This window comes from Diadema setosum, chromosome 4 (genome assembly GCF_964275005.1).
Source record: "Diadema setosum chromosome 4, eeDiaSeto1, whole genome shotgun sequence".
Classification (NCBI taxonomy): Eukaryota; Metazoa; Echinodermata; class Echinoidea; order Diadematoida; family Diadematidae; genus Diadema; species Diadema setosum.
Window position 1 is genome coordinate 34921408 of NC_092688.1, and position 22768 is coordinate 34944175.

The 22768-nt window shown below is 39.5% G+C and overlaps 1 protein-coding gene across 1 annotated transcript in view; it reads left to right on the forward strand.

Annotated features, from left to right (window-relative positions):
* LOC140228024 (LIM domain kinase 1-like) overlaps positions 1–22768 on the forward strand; it is an 84084-nt gene that overhangs the window by 43969 nt on the left and 17347 nt on the right. Inside the window, exons 5-7 of the mRNA XM_072308421.1 lie at positions 707–916; positions 5605–5698; positions 9721–10040. Coding sequence (XP_072164522.1) covers positions 707–916; positions 5605–5698; positions 9721–10040 — 624 coding nt within the window. The remainder of the gene's footprint in view (positions 1–706; positions 917–5604; positions 5699–9720; positions 10041–22768) is intronic.

Below are 22768 nucleotides of genomic sequence, written 5' to 3' on the forward strand. Positions count from 1 at the left end.
TAGAGAAGTGTAGACATCATCTTTCTTCCATTAGTGTTGCAAAGAGATGTACATATAGCCGACTCTGTTTCTGTTTGTTTCTTTCTTGTCTTTCTATCAAGTTGATATTAATCTTTTGCATTCCATAGTCCATGCTTCTACCCACAGTGTGTGGCAGTGCTACGGTGAGAGAAATGCAGGCAAGAGAAACTAGGTCTTGACACTGCTCTTAAATTTTTGTGGACCAAAAGCAAATGCAATGGCCTGAAATAGAATGAAACATAACATTCAATTTGAATCCTGAACCCCCCCCCCCCCCCCAACTGGGCCACCAAGAGATTACCTTTCTAAAAGTTTGGTGGCCTGAAATCATCTTATATGGCAGAGCTGCCAAGTCTCCCTGATTCTGCAGGCCCTGGAGTCTCCCTGAAAATGTCAAAACCTGTTTATGTCTAAATAAGAGAAAATTAAAATCTCCCTTATTTGAGAAATTATTTTTTTTTTTCCCATTTGCTGTGTAGAATCTCCCTGATTTGGATGTGGGAATGTTGGCAAACCTGTATTGACCTTTTGCGACTGGGCCACCGTTAATGTCTAGTGTGTATGTCTGATGTGGATAAACCCTTAAATCCTCATTAATATGCACCCATGTGACATTGATATCGCCTTTCTTGGCATACAATGATACCACTGACATTGTCTAATACCTCCCTTTCACCCCTTGCAGCGGCCAGTGCTACAAGAAAATTGTGATCCCACGCCGCCGGAAGAGCAGCCCCAAGCAGCAGCAGCAGCAGCAGCAGGCCCACACCGTGCAGCTGGTGAACATCCCGCCAACCCCGGAGGGCCAGAAGAGGTTCTCCCTCTCTCTGGAGGAGAAGCAGGAGGCAGGGACCCACTCCAGCGAGGATGGGGTCAAGAGCATCTGCATATCGGGGTAAGTTGGTGTCTGGTTTATCCCATGAGGATGGGAGAGTTTAACCCTTACGCTTTGTTCGCCAGTTGGCATGCTCAGTGGAGTGCTTTCTTTGCTGCTTGGCACTGGTGTCTGCAAACTAACTATCAATAAAAAGAGATAACCTAGTCCCTAATTATTCCATGTTGTATCACCATGGTCTTCTTGCTAGATGAAGGTTCAGTAATATGTCTGATTGAGCTTGCTAACTTAACAACCAGATCAAGTTTGGGTGAATTACTGAATGTTGAAGAAAAAGCTTGGCAAGTGTGTTATACAACTAGGTGCCTGGGCACGTAAACTGTTGAGGGGAAGGTAGATGAAGGCAAAAGACTAGGTGGAGTACATTCTAGTTTTTGAAAGGAAAGGATTATGGTAGAAGGTGTTTTATATTAAAGGATGAATAGAGAGCTAATTAATCCATTCATCTAGAGTGAGTTGGTTATTGTCAGGTATGAAGAGGAAAGATCTTGTGTCACAGCAGAGTCTTAAAAAAAAAAAAAAATGCTTTCTGCCCCTGGTTTGTACATGTACCTAGAAACATTTCTTCTGGTCCAAGCACTCTTCAGGACGCTTAGCCAGGACTTGCCCTCTCTTGCAGTCCCACCCTATGTTGTGATTTGCTGGATGAAGCATTGACTGGAGCACATATATCTCTTATCATTACTGTCGCACCTCACAGTATCTTATCAGTCCACCAGGGCAGCAGAAGTGACCAATCTGAATGATGTGTTCTGGGACTTTGACTGTCTTCCGTTTTTAACTTGAACCAAACAATTGTTGACAAGCTTGATTTGTTTTGTTTTGAGTCAGTCGGGCCTAGATTCTATTGCAGTTTATACTAGGTAAGAGTAAAGGTACAGTATCTACACCCCACATTCACACTAGGTTCCATGTTGTGAGCACAATCGGGAAAGATCTTATCTTTTTATGACTGACCGTCCACGCTACTATCGACTGTCCTGGAGCTGCGGAGACCTTTATGTCACCATTTGGGCCGTGCATGACATTGAACAGACATGTTCAGTGATTTGACACTGGAGTTCACGCATGAGCACATTGATGAATACGGCTTGGCTCTATTGAATACGAGCCCAAAGACACTCTTCCCTCCAAATTTTGTCCTCAAACCCATTCAGGGGGACAGTGGGAGATGTCCCTATGGGCATCCACACTATCTTTTTGGAGATGACTTTCCCCCCCGCAATGTGGACCATAGTGTAAACATGGGGACAAGTGTATTTGGTAAACTTTGGGAGTTTGTTTTGAAGTCTTTCAGTCCCATGGGCAACATTTTCATACACAATGCCTGTAGGAATTTTGTTTGGCGGCCCTAGGATTGTTAAGCTTGAGCTAAAATAGGGCTTTAATTACCATGAAAGTGGACTCACTCTCCAGCAAATGATTCAGGGTCAATTAAAGTTGACAAGGCAAGCAGAGCTATTGTCAAAATTCCATGTAAAGTCGATTTCTGGCTACGGCAGGTGTTTGTAGGAAGTTTGGTGAAACAATATTTCCTTTTGTAAACCATTCTTCTTCAAATGTTTAAGTGGTCTGAGAGCACAAACCTCCGAGGCCAATGAGTCACTAGTACCATGAAATTTTATAATGTGTTTATGCTATTAAAAAATTCCTGGATCTAGATCATGATCCCAAACACCACTAAAAACTAATTACCTCTACCTTTCACCACAGTAGACTTATCCTGAAAATTTCTTCAAAACTGACAGGTTAAAAGATACGCGAGTGCCATTATTTTTCGGACTTCATATTTTCTCTTATGGAAACTCAACCCATATTTATATACAGAGCATGGTTCCATTTTAGATGCAATGCAAGATATGACTCTCGTGTTAAATATAGTGAGGTGTGTGTTGAAAATGTTTCCTAGAATTTGCTCATGTCTTCTTTGAGAACTTAGGTCTAAAAAGATGTCATTTGTTTGACTTTTAATAGTGTCAAATAGAGGATTCTCTAGCTGGCATTTGATGACTGGTGCAGTCTGGAACCAAATGATGGTACTCTCAATGTCATTTATTGCACTTTCAAGGTGACTTGTTGCCTTAATTTGCCCAGAACTATGCAAGTAAGACAAGATTCATAACATGCCTGCTGTCTTCACAGATGCTCAGCTCCTTTTAATGAAAAGCCTCCTGTATTGCCTGAATGGGAGGCGTGCACCGTCACTCCGCCCAGGCCCCTTCCCCCGCCCACAATACCTCCCTTTATGAATCCCCTAATTGGATTTCCTCCCCTCTGTCCCTTCCTCCGTGGATCCATGTTGCTAGGATGCGGATGGGATGAGCATCAAGCTTGGGAAGGGGGGGGGGGGGAAGGGGTCTGAGTACTTCTGTCAAAGGGGGTCTTTGACTTTGTCATCATTTTTTATAGTAATGATGTTGGTGCTTCCTATAATGATAAGAAGTACTGTACGAGGTGAAACTTTCGCGATGGTTTTATTTTTGCGAATTTCGCGAATTGCCTTTGAACCGCGAAAATAACAACATGCGAAAATAACAGCGCGCGAATAACTAAGTTCAGTTAGACCATCGCAACCGCGAAATTATCAACACGCGAAAATGTCCTATAAGTAGCAATATGCGAAAATATCTGTACTTGAAAATTTCAGCTCGTACAGTATGAGATGGAGGAGGAAAAAGAGCAGAAGAAAGAAGATTGGAGGATGTAGAATATTAAAGTATGATAATTCTTAGGAGTAGAAGTTGTAGTGGTATATACAGACTGTATGCAATGTAGTTATTAGTAATACTTTAGTAGTACATGTAGTAGTAGTAATAGTACTTGCTAGTAGTAGCAGCAGTAGTAATGTAGTAGTAGTAGTAGTAGAGTAGTAACAGTACACATAGTAGTTACGTAGTAGCTGATAGTAGAGTTGTAACATTAATTGACAGTGTTACCACTTCCTCTTTTGCTCCTACTGCTATCACTACTGCTGTCATAGCTACTAGTGTAATTATATCTGTATATCCTTCTGCCATGTTTTATTGTTCAAAGGGGATTTACAATCTGTTATTGCTCACATTTGTAGAATCAAAACTGCACATTTGGTCTGATGATTATTATTTGTTTTTTTATTTTTTCATTTTTTTGGTTTTGTCTCTGCATGTTCATTCTGTATTTTTTCTCCAGCTACAGTTGTGTAACTAATCAGGATTTAAAAAAAAAAAACGTATGCAAGGAAAGTAGAAGATGAAAATCCGTAGGAATTGTCAATTCCGTAATGACACTGTCCCTAATGACATAACATATAGGGAAGTAGCACACATATTGCATACTGATAACCATCAGTACATGTAAAATATTCAGCACACTCACTCCATTCTCCGGGGAGTGATGCAGATTGGTTGGCTTTCGTTGTTGTTTTTCCTGATCAAGACTGTTCAGTACATTATCATCATAAATTTGTCAGTTGAGGCTTGTAAAGTTTAATGCTGCAAAGCGGGTGTGAGAAGACAGTGACCTTTTGCAAAAAAAAAAAAACAACAACAACAACAAAACAACCTGTTTTGCAATTCTTGCCATCATTGATGTGCAAGAAAAAAAAAAGAGGTTGATGACAGAACAAAGTGAAGAAACTGAGAGAGATGCTGCTTGGTGTAAGAACTGATAATTTCCATGGAGAGTTTTTTTCAGCATCAATTACTTTATTTTAAAATGTCTTCCTTTTCCTTCCCTCAAACCTTTCTTTCATATGTGACCCTAGCTGCGTCACAAAACCAACAAAAAGTCGCCAGACATGAATTTTTAGTTTAGGGCAGATATTGAAAGAGCAGATACTAGCTTTGAAATGATGTATAACTCATTTCAAAAGGACTCTCGTAACCTATCTAAATATTGGAAAGAAAGCACACACTCTCAAAATGTGTGAACTGAGAAAAGAGGCTCTGAAGTAAAGGGTCTATTCAAGCACTTAATCTTTAGAAACCGTACAGCTGGCTGTGTGATGAATGGGGAAAAAAAAACAGGATGTAAACAACCGTAGCAACAACAATGAAGAGATTATCAGTTTAAGCTAAAATTCATTCATGGACATTTGGACATTTATGGACATTCTGTCTATAATAAATGCCAACTTTCAAGGTGGTAGCACTATCAATTCAAAAGTTATTAGAGTTGAAACTAAAGGGTGTGCAAAGGATTTTAAAGAAATGAAAAGGGACCTCTGAAGACTTACCTAATCACACCACTCTACAAAAAAGGGGTTGTAGAAAAACTGTTGAAAACACACTCTCCTGTTCGTTTTATGACCCCAAACTTATGAATAATGTAGACGAAGAATAGCTCTTTCAGAAAGTATGAAAAACTCAAGATTGACTTGGTTGACCTGTTTCACCTTTTTGAGGTCCTCACGCAAAATGAAGGGCTGCGACTTTGTGTCCATTTTGTGATGCACGGTCACATATGTAAATACTGTAATTGCAGTGTTGTAACTGACATTGAATCATCGCATCATCTTTCCTCATTCAAATCGTCATATATGCAAACGTAAGAGCTTATGATGTTCATGATCATTCTTTTAGAAAGTGTAGCACAGTTCTTAAAGCAGTTATGTTCCTTTGTTCAAAGGTGTTAGACAAGGACAAACAAATAAACGGTAACACAGGGTATCTCTGATGCCTTCTTGGTTTGGTCATTGTGTGTTTTAACAGGTTGGAGACAACGCCGGAAACCTCATCTCTGCAGGTGGGAGACAGGATCTTGGAGGTCAACGGCACACCAGTCAGTGACCGGGACATCACAGAGGTCAGCCCAGAATGTCAAGCTGTCAGCTCACAATGCACAGATTGCGTTTGTTTTATATTACTCACATTCTCCCTGTGTTATTGTTTGTTGGTTTCACAGATAACATTTAAAGTGGTTAATTCCACCCCCCCCCCCCCCCCTCCAACTCATAATGTCTTCTGCTGGTAAATTTTTACTGCCTTGATAATATGTTGACTAGTGGCTGTTTGCAGCTGTGCTTATTGGCAGTTGATACCCAATAACACGGTTACAGCTCCTTATTCCAAAGGTTCGTTATTCTAAAGGTTCTTTAGTCTGAAGGTTCGTTATTCTGAAGGTTCGTTATTCCAAAGATTTGTTGCTCCGAAGGTTCGTTAATCCGAAAATGTGATAAGGTTTGTTATTCCGAAGGTTCATTAATCTGAAAATGAAATAAGGTTTGTTATTCCGAAGGCTCGTTAATCCAAAAATGACACAAAGCTCGTTATTCTGAAGGTTCGGTACAGACCCTATTTCATTTCAGATCAACGAACCTTCGGAACAACGAACCCTATTTCATTTTTGGATCAACGGACCTTCGCAATAACGAACCCTATTTCATTTTTGGATAAACGAGCCTTCAGAATAGCGAACCCTATTTCATTTTCAGATTAACGAACCTTCGGAATAACAAATCTTCGGCATAACGCCACAAATGTTCGGATTAACAAACCTCTAGGTATAGGGAATTTGTGTGTTTCGGATTAACGAACCTTCGGAATAACGAACAGCACACAATAACACAATTTGATAGGCACTCGTACCCAGGACATTGTATCTACACAACTGTATATGCTCTTGCAACCTCACATTCCTCAAGCTGTGTTAAAAGCATTCATGTGTATTTTCTCTCTTTGACAAATTGTTTTTGAACTGTGACTCTGCATGATCCTCCAACATGGGTAAGAACCTGTGAGGTTAAGAGTGAAAAAAAAAATATCATCAGAAAAATATCATCATTATAATCACCAAAATCACTAAGTATTATCATCATGGTCAGGTTGCATGATGGTATTAAAAGGGAGCAATACATGAAGGATTTCACCCTGTCTTGTTGAAATACAGGGAAGTAGTTATCTGTATGAAACAGATGAGCAAGAGTGTAAAAAAAAAAAGAAGACTATTCCATAACCCTGAAAAAAGCATGTTGATGTAATCAAATTCTCCTTATATATAAGGCTTTTTTAAAGAAAATAAACAAGATCTGATATTGTACATCTAAACTCCCAACAGGGAGTATAATGACTAAAAGCTGCGTGCCCACGAGATGCTTCGTTGATATCATATCAGTTCCTTGCGAGAATTGTCTTGATATCAAGACGTTTGTCTGGCATCCAAAAATAAGCTGAGGAGGGAAACGCGTTCCTGATCGCCTAATCCCGCACTTCCTTTGGAGTGTGTATCGGCCGGCTCAAGAGCAACCTGCCAGCGGGCGAAAATGGAAAGTAGGATAGAGATAGCGTGTCCTTGCACGCGGGCCGGGATCCATTACGTGTCACAGATCTCAACTGAAACCGAAAGGAGCTTTGTATTCATGCCGTGATGGTCCGGACTTCCATGCGCTTTGTGGGGAACTTGGAATAGACGGCCATTAACCCGCTTTTTACTACAATCTCTACAATTCCCCATGACTTTGCACGTGACCCAGCAGTTTTCCTGTAGGCATTGGGTTAAATAAGTAGCCAGTTGTACTTTCCATTTTGACTACAAGGTATTGTCCCCATGAGCAGTGCACTTGTGCTCTGAATAGTTACAGTCTCACAGTGCCAGTAGGTGAGAACTTATCCAACGAAAAGCCCCTGTTGTTTATCACCAGCCCTTCAAGCAGATTATATATTGCTGAGATAGGGCAGGAAAATTGAATGTATCAAATTAAACAATAAGCATCAAACTTTGGGCATCAACATGTCTGTTATTACAATTTATTGTTATTGTACAATTGTTATTGTCTTATCTTCATTGTAAATTGCTGCCCAATGAATTCCCATTGCATTTGCAATATATAGCATGCTGTGAATTTGCAATAATAGTGTGATCATTTAAGCTTTAATGAGTAAAATTGTGCTCCCCCCCCCCCCTTTCTCATTGCTTAATAGCAAAGTGTAAGAATATGTGTGATTACATACATGATGGAATTTAGGCATACTGGCATTTTGAATGTATATATTTACAGTTTGACACATCTCAGTGGTCTCTGTCATGAGCTACAACTATTTAAGTCCAGATGAAGTTGTTAGTGTATGGAACAAATTGCGACCATGTTGTAGGGAAATAAAGCAGTGCATGATCCCCAAATGAATGTGGTACAGTATAGTATTAGAGTAGGCAATATTAAGATGCCTAATTGTTAACCCGTTCCATACGGGAACCTGGGTGCCTGTGTATTAAGTCTATGGGGATTTAAGAATTTAGTGTGGAACGGGTTAATAGCTGGTGCAACCATTGTCATGCACTGAATACTGCAATGAGTAAGGAAAATTATATCCAGGTAAAGGTGTTATTAAAGATCTTTACACTCTTTCAGTCTGAAGGTTCATAGTTCAAGCCCTGTCATATTGCAAGTACATTGTATGTACAATGTACAGGAGACTTCATCCGCAATAGTCTGCGATGCTCCTCTCTTTCGTTGTGTATGAATGGGTTGGATTTACAGCCTAACTTTGTGCTGCACAGGTGGAATGCTGCTGGCTGGAATGCTGCCCAGGCAGTGGAGCAGGTGTACACTTCTTGGCAGGCTGCTTTAATTCTAGTTTCCAGGGTAGCCTTGCATGATTTAACTTTTAAAGGCATCATTTTACCATTTGCAAATGAAACCAAAACCCAGATTTAGTGCTTCAAGATTGTTCTAAAATGTGAGTTTAGGGGTTAGAAGCAACGAATGTAAAAATTTAAATCAGTATAATTAACCCGTTGAAGACGAGTCCGAGTATACTCGGGCAGGGGTCTATGGGAAATGTGTGTTGTAGTGAAATCAGTTTGTCCTCAACGTGTTAATGTTAAGTATTGTTGAATATATACAAAATGTGAACAATGATAAAAATGTATCTAGACTATTAAACCGTATACAGTTATGGTTTAGTGAGAAAAATAGTGATATCTCCTTAAATTTTAGGCTTTGTTGCAAAATTTTTACATGGTAGGATGTTTTGTGATACACCTGACCTATACATACATTGTATGCATCAAATGTGATATCTCAAAAAAAAAAATTATCACTGCTCCCAATGGTAAACAGTACCTTTAAAGACCTGGTATTCAACATAGTAATATACATATACTGTGGAATGGGAAGGTTGTCCCCATTCATATATATTTGAGAAACCCGGCCCATAACAAATTGTGTTCAGCTTTATCACTGGTCTCTGTGTGAGTACACACACAGCTGAAGAATATTGACTTGACTTGGCAGTTACAGATAAAAGTACATAAAGCTTCAATGCACATATTGCTGAATGGTGGTATTCAGAGTTTTCGCATGTACATGTACAGTACCCCAGTGGGCAGCGAATGAATTGGGCTGCAACGTACCCATGAATCCCCACACTACTGGATCTTTAAAGGTCCTGTTTAACTTTGGGAGCAGTGATTTAAAAACTGTTCAAGATATCAAATTTCTGATGTATATTTGTAGGTCTGTTGTGTCACAAAACATCCTACCATATAAAAATTTTGCAATAAAGCCTAAAATATGAGGAGATATCGGTATTTTTCTCAATAAACCATAACTGCGGACGGTTTAGTCTGGAAAAATTTTTATTATACAATTGTAACTATTGTTCACATTTTTGTGTATTTAACATTACTTTACATTGATTATACAGATTCAAATTTTTACAGTGGTTTTTTTCTATTCCTAACTCACATTTTAGAACTATTTTGAACCATGAATGCTGGGTTTTGTTTCATCTGCAAATTCATGGTTAAGTATGCCTTTGTAATGCTGTCATTCTATTGCAACTGGAAGCTGGTCCTCTAACTTGATATCCACTACCTTCCATGCCCAGATTGATCAGATGCTGTGCCAGAGGACGACCGAGCTGCGTATCACCGTCGAGCACGGCCCCACCTCCTCCGCCCTGCCCGACGTCCAGGAGATCTTCGGCTGCTCCAGCAGCGACGGGAGCGACACGCCATCCCCGTCGTCCAAGGACGGGGAGGATGGGGAGGATGGGGGCAGCCCCGTCTTCAACAACAACGTCAACGTCCACCAGTCCCTGTCGGACGGCTCCCCACGAGGGCGCCTCGGCAGGATAGGGTTCTACGGAGGGGAGGAACAGCAGAGGAGGCATGTCAAACTAGATATGCACACCTCAGCCCCAAAAATGTGAGTATTGTCATTCTTTTTTGATGCTTTCCCTGTTTCCTCATATTTTGTTGATTTTGATACTCGTCCTTTAACCTGTTCCTGGGGGGGGGGGGGGGGGGGGACCTGGTGGCCTGTGCATGACCTCTCTGGAGACTACATAATTCAGTCTGGCACAGGTTAAGTGGACAATCATTGAATGGAGTGAAGTTATTCCATTCATGGCAAAGAGTGATCATGCATGTATGTATCCTGTTTTTGTGATATGTAGCAGAAATTTTTTTTTTTTTTTTTTTTGGGGGGGGGGGTTGTTTTGTTTTTTAAATCTCCATTTTTATTGTTGGGTGCTGTACCTGATGCCCAGTAAAATGGAAGCATCGTATTTCTACTTAAAATGATTGGTGACATGTCAGTCAGTGATAAGTAATCATGGCAATAATATATTGATTAGAATGGAAATACATAGATATCTCACTCGGAATTAGCAGAACTGGGCCCCGTTGCAAGAAAGTTGCAATCAATTGCAAATAATTGCTAATTTTGAAACAACCATTCTGACTGGCTCAGGGTCTGCCCTATTAAGAAGACATGCATGCAACAATGATTTTGATTGGCCATTGACAATCAGTTGCAAGTTGCGTTTAAACGCAAAGTTTCTAGCAACGGGGCCCTGTTCTCTTTCATTTACACTGCATGCAAATAGATTGCTATTGTACTACAGTGTTATATAGGTGGGGATGCAGCTTACTCCTCTACTGCTCCCAGGCTGTGGAATAAGCTCCCTCCTCTTCTGAAATCATCACCAACACTGGATCACTTCAAACAAAATATGAAGACCTACTTATTTTGATATCCCTTATTGTATGTGCACTGGACTTGTACTGTCACTGCCTGGGGCCCGTTGCATAAAACTCCAACCGGATTTTTTCCGGTTGAAATCACAAAATTCCGGTTGGAAGCTCCCAACCAGAGTTTTTATGCAACGGATTTTACATTCTTAGATTAGCAACCTTAAAAAATTCAGGTTGGGCAAATCCCAACCAGAATTTTCTAAGGTTGCAAAAAAAGTTTTATGCAACGGGACCCTGGTGTATGTTTCCTTTCGATTTATCGTAGAATCTTGTAGGAACAGGTCAACTCTTCTCCCACCAATGTACACATAATGATCATATAGCCGTGAAATCCTAAATGCAGCGCTGATGTATGATTACATGTAATATGCTTGCATGTCCATCTGTCTGCTCATATGTGTGTTTATGTGTGTGTATATACAGCTGTATGTGTATACACACACACACACACACACACAGATTTACAGTTGTATGTTACATTCATACATACACGCATACATATGTTCATACTTACACTTGTACCTTGTTGTTTTGGGGCTGTTTTGTGTGTGTATGTTTGTTTGTTTGTTGTTGTTTTTCTAGTTTTAAGTGAATACAAATTCAGGAGATTACCAGTGAGTTGTTTAACCCAGGAAGTGTGATCAAGGCAGGGACTTACGTTGTGTGACATATCCGATAGCTGTAAATTGCTGTTATCATTGGTGCTGTGAGTAACGCAAGTTAGGTTTACCATCCGTCCTCCGATCCCCACCCCCCCCCCCACCATTCCAAACAAAAATAGCAATGTATTTAACTAGATCTAAACAGCAAAGAGCAACAGATATCATCAGCCAGCTAGCCAGCCTAATCACAACAGGAAGGGAAGCGTGCGTGGGCTTGCGATTGTAAACACATTCAGGCGGAAATGAGTGGCAGCTAGCTCGGATGATGCGGACAGGATCGCGCCACTGCAGTCGCACCACAAAAACTTACGTGTACGTCCACCAACTGGATCACACAAAGTCGTGAAATACGACCAATGACAGGAGAGCAATGCATCTAAGCTCTAAGTGCTGGCACAGTGCCAGGTCAAAATGATACTTTGATGATTCATTATTATACAGGATGTATAAATTGTTCTACCATGGCACTTATCTCTTTCATCCAAAATGTGTCAAAAAAAAAAAAAAAAAGGAAGGATGTCAAGTGACTTTCCATTTACTTGACTTTTACTTCCTCAAATGAATCTGTGCATGTGCAATTAGATTGCAAAGCTGTTAAAGAGCAAATCCACAACATATGTACAGTATTTTCAAGCGGACCTTCGATAAAAAAAAAAAAAAAAAGTAAAATCAGAAAGTCAGGATGGTAGAAGTTTCATTTAAAGCAGACAAGAAATAATGAATGTTATTGAATTATAGATTGATAGGTGATTATGTCATTACCTCAAAACTTCCCCTTTAGATTGTATGCACAAAATTATAATTACTATTAGGCTTATGGTTATCAGTTCAGCAACTTCAACCCTTTCTCCCCTCCCCCCCCCCCCCCACTAAAAAAGGTAATATTTGCCAGGTCATGCAAGTCTGCAATAAATAGTGCAAAAGATAAAATGTTATGTATAGTGCTGTATGATAAAGAAAATACACACACACAAAACTATGAAAAATAGAAATTCAGCACAGAGTCATGTTTTTATGTTTATGGTTGCTCCTGCTTTGATGCTCATTCAACATATGAAACTTTGAAATTCCCTGATGGTCTTTTATTATTATTGAGATGTTGATGGAACTTCTAAAATAATACCTGTAAAGGTATCACACAAGCATACTAGCATGGTTCTGTAGATGCTGGAAATGCCAATTTAAAGGTGATGTAGTATTTAATGTTTGAACTTTCCACTGGTTAATAGATACCAAATAAAGGTATCACACAAGCATACTAGCATGGTTCTGTATGCTAATCAGTTTCATATGCATGCGTGAAAATAGCATCTACATGCATATGATATGTGAAATGAAGCTTTATTGAGCCAATAAATGTTATTTCAATCACTGAATTTTTACTTACTTTTAGTGCCATCTACATGTATGTTGAAAAATAAGCCTGAGATAGCACGAGAGAGCATCTAGAACCCTAGAGCTAGAGCTGGACCCCGCGCTTCGCGCTCGTGATGTGCGATCAAGTTAGAGTCTCCAGTTTGCTAGGGGTTTCAGGCAGGAGAATCTCCAGTTTACAAGATGCTTGGGGTTGGAGTCTCTGCAATTTTGTTCATCTACATGTACATGTAACTCTACTTTATGTAGTATACCCAACTTGAACTCGCCTTTGGGACTTCACTTTAAACCTGAATTTGCACTTAAATTTCAGGAAGTTTGAAATAGGCCAACTGTTTGCACATGGAAGTAGTTATTAAAATCTTTTGATCCAGTATGGAAAAGGATGATTCTTTCCGTATTTAAACAGTGACTAAACCAGATCATGCTCAGCCACGCGAGCCCAGACAAGAGAGTTCAGTGTGTGTCAACATTTGCACTGGCACACATTCCTGACTCTTTGTTATCATACTTATTTATGGTATATATATATATATATATATATATATATATATATATATATATATATATATATATATATATATATATATACATATGTGTGTTTGTGCTTGATATGTATAGAAAGAAAAGTGAAAGTGGCCTTCTGAAAGTGTATTGACATGAAGTTTCTTTACACTTACGGCTTTATGTTGTGTTAGGCCATGTCTTACAATGTCATAACCAAACAACATGGTAACCAGGAAATTTTGTTGATGAAGTGCATGTTTGCTTGTATAATCTCTTTGAAATGAAAAAACAAAGCATACAAAACAAAAAACAAAAACAAAGAATATCCCCAAGCTCCATCTAATGCAATGATTACACCATGTTCCCAGGAGCCATGACAGTCCCATTTCAGATTAACCGTGGACAAAACAGGATGGATGTGAGACAATTAATAGTTACGTTCAGACGGGAGCCCTTAACCTCGAAGTTAGGAAACTTCGAGGTTAGAGCTTGTAGTTAGGGACCGTGAAGACGCACTCGTAGTTAGCAAACCTCGAGGTTTGCTCGATGTTTCGAGCCACGAGAAATCTTATGGTTAGCGCTCTAACCACGAGCCGCGGGGGGTCCCCACTCGTAAAGCACTGTGTGGACACAAAAAACAACGAACTCGAAGTTAAGAGTGACCTCGCCGTAAACTCCAGCCCCCACAATTTCCCTCTGCTTCCGGGTCAACCTCCCAAACGTACACCACAAGTACACTACACGTGAAAAACATTTGACGCACGACACAACAACATCATCTTTTCTTCCCATGCGCTTGATCTCTGAAACTGAACACGTCGAACTCGCTACTGTATTCTATATTTTTCTCCCACGCTATAAAAAAATGTTTTCGACGAATATCTTTATAAAGGCATAAAGTCATCAGTGCAGTGCTATCTCTGCATACCATGACAGAGAAATAGAGTACCTGTAAGCGAGTGCGACGGGGTTGGACTAAAGAATAAATAGACGCCTTGTTAGCAGTGTGGGCTGAAACTTCCGGTTTTGTGGTTTTAACATCGAGTGGGACCCACTCGTAGTTACGGGGGGCAGAAGCTTCACCTCGAGGTTTCGTAACCTCGAGGTTAAGATTCGTCGTGTGGACACACGTCGTAGTTAGGGGGCAAGAGCTAAACCTCAAGGTTTCCTAACCTCGAGGTTAGGGCCTGCCGTCTGAACGTAACTGATGTTTGGGGACGGGATGGACAAATGTGACAGGCTGTCATTGCAGTGGATGCCACCGTGTCAGAATTTTAAACTGTCAAAAAATTTGTCACGGCTGTCACGGTGCTGATGAGATCGAAACCTGGTGGGCCATAATAAATAAAACGGGATGAACACAGCAAACCCTGACATCTCATAATAGGCCGCAACAAAACTTGGAAGCAATTCGTAGTGGGACATGAGGAGAAATATGTGTACGGGTAGTCTTGCCTGGCAAAACGCCGTGAGAACAGTGTCTGATAGCCAAAATGTTCACTGGAGCTAGGTAGATAAGACTAGACTACACAGGAGGAAAAAAGGAGAATATTTTTCCTACCTATGGCACACTATGTTTCGGGCAAAATGGGGCTGCCGTGGCCGCTGGGAACATGGTGTAAACGTAGCATTAGGTTTTCAAAGCAATAACATCTCTTAGATATACACTATAAATAGAATATGGTCTTGCAAATTCTTGAGCCACATGTCATGCCACTTATAGAGCACTTCTCTCCCTTTGTGCTTCATCTTGTCCGAAATTGTTCCAGTTATTGGTGGGGCATTTGGATTGCCATCTGCTGAAATTGCTCCTTTCTAGAAATGTCTCGAACAAATACACAAGTTTGACTTCAGGTCAAGGTAGTCTTTCCTGCGAAGCAGATTTTTCTATGCTCTTCGCTGAACTTTGTCTGTTGGGAACTTCACCCATGTCATGTCCTTCATCTATGGATATTTTCCATAATTTCATCGTTTGGCATCATCGCCCCCAGCGTTGGGCCGCTTCTCAGAAGAATCCCATTTATCAAATGTGAAGCTACAGATTAGAAAATAACTCTGTTATTTGGAGATTATAAGACAGAATTTGATACAATCTGTGAATGCTAGTACTTCGGCGTTCTACAATTGTATGTGCATAAAAACATACATTTACACAGCATGCGTTCATAACCGAAATTTTTATATCCCAAGAATTTAAGGTAAAAAGATTAAAGCGCCACATGCGTTCAGATTCAGAAAGCTATATGCGATAGGGAGAATTGTGGCATTCTCAATAAGTTTTGAGATCGTGTGATAGGTAACATGTAATTCCATCATCCACTGTCTGTTCATGCACCTGACTACTGCAAATGTAGTGTGATATGGACAAGGAAGGCAATTTAGCGTGTATTTCATCATGCATGTCCATGGTTATTATACTGTGCTGTACATACATTGTAGTTCATATTGGTTTTACACGCTTGTACGTACACATGTTCTGCCCTCCTCTGAAAGAGCACGATTACCTCTCCCACAACAGTTTCTTGGCATACTGGATCCAGGTGCTTACCAGGAGTATCGCATGTCAGCCTCATGGACTTAGCCATAAACGGGGGACAGGATTTCTTATTTTTTTCCCCAGCCTTGAGCAACTTTTTGGAGCTCAGAGAAGATTAAAGAGTGATTGGGCATCTCTAGACATGTGTATCTCGCGTCTAACAATCTCTTCTTGGATCCCAATTTTTAAGATCATCAATGTAGCTTTTTAAGGAAGTGTGAAAGTGGCTGGAGACTACATTTTAGGATGTGTAATACAAGTTGGCCTTGAAGAGGGAGTTCTCAAAAGATTTGGGGATGTGTTGCAAGTTGACCTTGATTATAGTGAGGCTCCAGATTTGTTTGGGCGAATGGATGTATCGGGGCTGAGCCTCGGGACCAAGGGAAATGAGGGATTTTGTTTTCTGTGTGATGATCATGATGGGCAGAAAAAAAGGAAACAACAACAATTGCTTTTTTCATTTTTTATCTGAAGGGTGTGGTATACTCATGGGTTTCAGGCTACAATTTGTACGTCATCGGCTTCGAGAAGATTTCTGAGGGCTTCAATGTCCTCAGGTACGATCCTAGCTCGCATGAGATTTTAGTGTCATAAAGCTACCTGAACTCCCTTCACTGCAACTTTTGGGGTTTGTGATCTGCTTTGAACTTTGACCTATACAGTTTTTACAGCTACTGCGGCTATCTTGCATTCTGTTGGTTGATAGTTTACATCCCATGCCTAATTTTACTCTGTCACTGTCATTGAGGGTTTGAATGGTCCAGAATGAGTTTGTACTTTCATCAGCCAAGTCTTTGGCAAGCAGTTGATAAGAGTTCTTAGTCACTAAAACAACCTTGACTCATGTCTGTGGGTGTTGATCATTGAAAGTCTCAGCAAAATAGACCTGAAAATGGGGAGGCGGGGTTTATGAGAGACATGTAGTATGCCTATTTGACAGCTTAAAGGGATCGTATAGTTTTGGTTCAGACTTAACTTTGAACAGGTTTCTACTATTTTCTGGAAAGATAATGAGAAACCTCTTATGAAATATGAAAGAGCATGTAAATCCAAGAGGAATTTTGATGAAAATTGGTTTTGAAATGGTGAGATACCCAAAACAGAGCAATTCTGATAAAAGGTGGGACCCGCTTTTAGTTATGATTGCTTTGTTTTACTTTGTTTTTGGATTTCTCAGCCATTCCAAAACCGATTTTCATCAAATAAACTTTGATTTCCTATTAGAATGATATGCTCTGTACTATTTCAAAAGTGGTTTCTTGGTATCTCACAAAAAGTTAAAAGCCCAATCCCCATCTCCACCAATACTATACCATCCCTTTAAACCCCTCCCCCCCCCCAAAAAAAAAAAAGATTAAAAAAATTATAATTCAAGAATATCAAGATATTTATACTGAATTATACAGCGAATATGCCTTCAATCAACATCTGGTGATGAAAACAAATTTTGTAACCTATTTACTTGTATCTCTTAATAAAACATGATCTTGCTTGATCTCTGCATTATATTCCGTGGTGCGACTTGGCGACACTTCATGATTGGTGTGTAAACACTTTATGCAGGACATCCTTATTTGGGGAATAAGCAAAACATGTTTGGAAGTCATCAGGGTCAGTGGTCCTTATACACTTTTGTTCTTCCATATTTGTTTGCATAACGCTTTCTTTGGTGAGCAATGAGTTTCACTCCTTTGAGCACCTCTCATACAGTTACATGGGAAGCTTTATTTTGGGGAACTGAAACTGAAAACTTGATCCTCGCAATGGGACACCGCTTTTGGAAATTGACCAAATAGACCAGTGGTTCAGTTTATTAAAAGCAGGGAGGTCTGTTTCAGTCTCTGTAGTATATTCATGTGTGTCATTTCGAGTAGAGATACTGACATGCGGAGGTACAATATGTAGTTGACCTCAAACAGAGAAGATTGCATTTTGCATACTGGTACCCATGAACAATGTATATTATATACATGTGGCAGTATGTTTCTCATAGTTTAAGATACTGTATATGCCAAATATTTCGCGAGGTTTTTATTTTCCCGAATTTCGCGAGTCAGCTACTATTCGCGAAATTAAAAACACGCAAAAATGTTGACTCTAATGTCGATATGAATGTGACGTACGCATATACATTTCTCTGTTCAGTACAGGGTGAGGGTTAGGGTTAGGGTCCACGATCGCGAATTAAACCACTCGCGAAATTGTCGGGAAGTCCCAATTTGTGAAAATTTAGACTCGCGAAATATATGGCGTATACAGTACTTCTTGGGTGTTGCGTGTGGATGTGAATTGCTCTAAAGAACTTTGCAGCCATCGTTAAATATAAACAGCATGAGTCTGCTACCATCATTAGATAAAAAAAGGGCACCAGCACTGAAAACACATAAAATTTTCCTTCTATATTTTACGAACTTTATCTGCATGGAATGGCAAAAGATATTCTTTACATGTATTATCTGTTATGTTTACGAGGAAGGCTTGTTACTGGACAAATAAGATGAGTAATGGAAATGTCAGCAAAAGAGAGTGTTTATGTTGGCTTCATGTGAAAGAAATTCTGTGCTGTGTCATCGTGTGGTAATAACATGGTCAGTCATCCTTTTATATTTACATTAGAGTAGTACCTTCCTGAGATATTTTGGGTGGCAGAATTTTATCAGTGCAGTAGTCCCAAAAAGTTATGAAAGCAGGAAGCGTGAATGTATTTGATAAACCTTCCGAGACAGAGATCCAGATTTCATGAGCTTCCTGTCAGTCTTACATTGTCATGTTCCCTGACTTTAAAGGACAAGTTCACCTTCATTAACGTAAGGATTGAGAGAATGTAGCAGTATTAGTAGAACGCATCATTGAAAGTTTGAGAAAAATCGGACAATCCGTTCAAAAGTTATGAATTTTTGAAGTTTTTGTGCAGTCACCGCTGGATGAGAAGACTACTGCAGTGTATGATGTCACATGCGTACGACAATATGAGGAAAATATAAAGAGAATTTCACAAAATTTCATCTTTTGAAAAAAGTACACGTTCCCTTGACTCGTTACTGACATGTGTTATGGGTAATATTATTCCCATTGCCTTTAGAAAGAGGCAAGTCACGTGCTCTTTTATTATGCCCAAAAAGTGAAAATATGTTGAATTTTCTTTACATTTTCTTTATACTGTTGTACTCATATGACATCACGAGCCTTAGTAGTCTCCTCATCCAGTGGTTCCAACACAAAAAATTAAAAAATTCATAACTTTTGCATCGATTGTCCAATTTTCCTCAAACTTTCACTAATGTGTTCTACTAATATTGCTGCATTCCCTCAATCCTTATGTTTATGAAGGTGAACTTGTCCTTTGAACAGATTGTGTAGATACAATAGTAGGCTATCTGGGTCTTTCTTGCACATATAAACATACAAGTTCCCTAGTCCCAAGTGTGCTGTTGTGAAATGCAATTGATGGGGGAGGGGAAACTGTTAAGCCATTGTTGAGGACAAGCTTAATTTGCTATATAGCATACACTGTACATTTGCCACAGACACCTGCCAGAGTATACCCGGGACTAGTTTTCATTGGGTTAGGGTTTTCATTGGGTTGTGTGTCTACACTCCAAGAACTGACAGTTTGACACATTTCAGACCTGGCCACAATTCTATAGTGAATCACTCAGACATGAGTAGCAACTGATAAAGAAGCAGCAATGAATATTTGACTTATATTTTTGTTTCCCTTTGGCATACGATCTCTGGCAAATAGTTATAATTGTTTTGTAATATAGCACTATATATATGAATTAAAAATCACTACAATAATACATTTTGTATAATGTGCCAATTTTGAATGATACTTTACTGGTACGCAATTGCAGTTAGAATAGTTAGAAATAAAAGGATGTCACTTTTAATATTGTCAATAATGATATATTTCAAAACTTCTGTTTAACTCTAGGCCTCTTTGCCCCCAAATAAATCTGCTCTTACCTGTATTTCAGGTGTAGAAATAATAGTTAGAAATAATATATGATATATTTCAAAACTTCTGTTTAACTCTAGGCCTCTTTGCCCACAAATAAATCTGCTCTTACCTGTATTTCAGGTGTAAAACACAGTTCTTCGAAATAGTCTTCATCTAAAAATCAATCCATTAGATTGGCAAGGACGGTGAAATGGCCAACAGCTTTTCCATATTGGGCTGTACCAGTACATGCATGATAATCGTTGAATCTAGAATGGATACTGTTCCGTAGAAACAGAGGGGTTCTGATCATGCTCCATGTTATCCAATTTTTTTTAGCAGTTTCTAAAATGGTTTAAAAAGTTGCCTCAAGGAATTTTTTTTACTCTGTGCTGTTCAGACTGAAAGGAAAATAAAGATTTGTTTCACTTGTCACTATAGGCATGCAGATGTCCCCAGAATATTTAAGAGTCAGACAGTGTTGCTTTGCTATCTTTAAGCAGAGTCACAAGTCATTGAAATTTTTCAACCTTGCAGAATTACTCGCCCCAAAAGGCATTTAAACTGTTTAGGACAGACTGATTTTGCTACAACGCGCACTTCCCATAGACACCTGCCCGAGTATACTTGGGACTCGTCCTGAACAGGTTAAGACGCTGTCCGGGGGAGGGTTGATGTGCCTTGTAATTCAGGAGAGCGCGAGACACTGATCCACTCTCTCTCTCATCAGTCCCAGGGTCTTGCTTGTACGCCTTCATACAGCTCAGGGAATATATACTGTATGTCACTGAGGATTATAGAAACGTGATATCAGCAATGACACACCTTCGTGTACTTGACAGTGGACTTGCAGTCGTGCATGCCTCTTAAACGTAATGAGTATACAGTCGGTAGCTTGCCTAACAACTACTGTACATTTTATATGCCATATAAAGAGAGAGTAATGTTTTGGCAAATAGGAACTTTCCAACATTCATGTCAGGATCAGAGTTAATGTTTTTGTGTCTTGTTCAATTTGCAAATAGCACCGGATGCACAAAATTCATGAAAAATAAGAACCCTGTGAAATATGTGGCCATGTGGTTTATATTTCATGAATGTACACAGGCAATTTCTTTTTCAAAGCATATAAGTTGCAGTAGATACATGTACAATGTATCTTTTAACTTTTCCCAGAAGTCACACATTTCCTCAATTCTGGTATCAAAAAGAACAAACAAAAACAAGAATCTGTCATTTTGACTCTTAAATCATATTATACAGTGTATGCTTCCATGGAATATATTCCATTTGTGGCCAGGGCAGAGTGTACATGTAAATCTGACTTGTTTACAAAACAATCGATGGGCATCGCCAGAGAAATGATGAATGACAGGGAGGTGGTAAACTCCCACACAGAAACAGGAAGTTTGGTGTGAAGGAGACATTTGTTGTAACCGGGAAAGAAAGAAAAAATGAAACCGCAGTTTAAAGGTTAGGGAAGTGTCCCTAACACTGAATAGTTAGTAGTTACTGTAGATTCAGGGAATGCAAAATAATCTGTGAAAGAAAAAAGGTTTAATAGAAAAGTCCATCAAGCAGTTCTGAGTCTATGAATTGTTCAAGTGTATTAGATTAATTCCATGTGCAGCTCTCTCGAGACAGGAAATTTTGAAATCTTTTGTCTTATGATAATCACACTTGATTACAACAGAATTTATGCTTGTCTCTACTACTGTGGCAACTCAAATTATGTGTAAAGTTCCAATCATGAATGGGCTGCACATGGAATTTTGAAAACAAAATATGGAATTCACACACTCAAAAAAAAAAAAGATCATTGTGATATTAAACTATTTTTTTTTATTAACATTATATGATTTGTACCTTTATATTTCTCGTGGGAAATGAAAATGAAATTAAATTAAACTTTTGAATGGCTTGTCAGACTTCCTAAACTTTCACTTTTATCTTTCACTGTAACTCATTAGTATTCACTGAATCCACAGACATGCATGTTTGGGTAAGCTAGCCCTTTAACTGCTGATCATCCTGCTCAGGCTGCAGTGATTTGAAGTGTGGCCCATGGAGAAAGGAAGTAAAAGTAGCTGCTATTTGTAGGCAAATGAGTGTCGGAGAATCCAGGGAATTTTCATAGCGGTGGCCAGACAATACGTGTGGGGCATTTTCGGCATCAGGAGGAAGTGACGCAAACTTGTATGTAGAAATGCGCAGATCTTTTCGATCGGATGGCAGTGCTGTTTGGAATAAACCAGATTGTTTTGAGGCATTGCGTCACAAGGGTGCATACATCAAAAACGTAAGGATCTCGGAGATAATCGCAAAGTATCTGTCACTGTGCTGTCTGCACACACATGCACATCTGTGTGGGAGAAAGCATGAACTGTCACCAGAGGAATTTGGTTTTGATTATAAGTTGTCCATTTTTCTGATAATCCTGACTTTCCTTGGATTTTTTCTGGCATGTTAGGATATCAGAATTTATCTTGACATTCTTTCCTACTGGATGTAAAACTTTCTATGTTTTTTTTCCCCTCTGCGAGCCTCAAATAAAGAATTGGATGCGAAGGTTTCCCTTGTCTGCGAAGTGATTACGCTGCTCCATGAGTGGAAAAACACTTATTGACTGATGTAGACCATGAGATGTAAGAGGCAGCAACACCTCTGACTTGAAATCTTGTCCTTGTTATGCTGACTGCTTCCTAAAAGAGTACTGAGGAAGGTGCTTTGTGGGATTTGCAACAGCATAATCTCTTTCGTGAGCGTTTCTCTCCTTTTTAGGAGATATACCAGTGTATGATTTTGTGATTCGGCTCTGCAGTACGTCTCCCGCACAAAACTTACGACATGTTGCGTTCGGAGATCTTTTTCCGCAG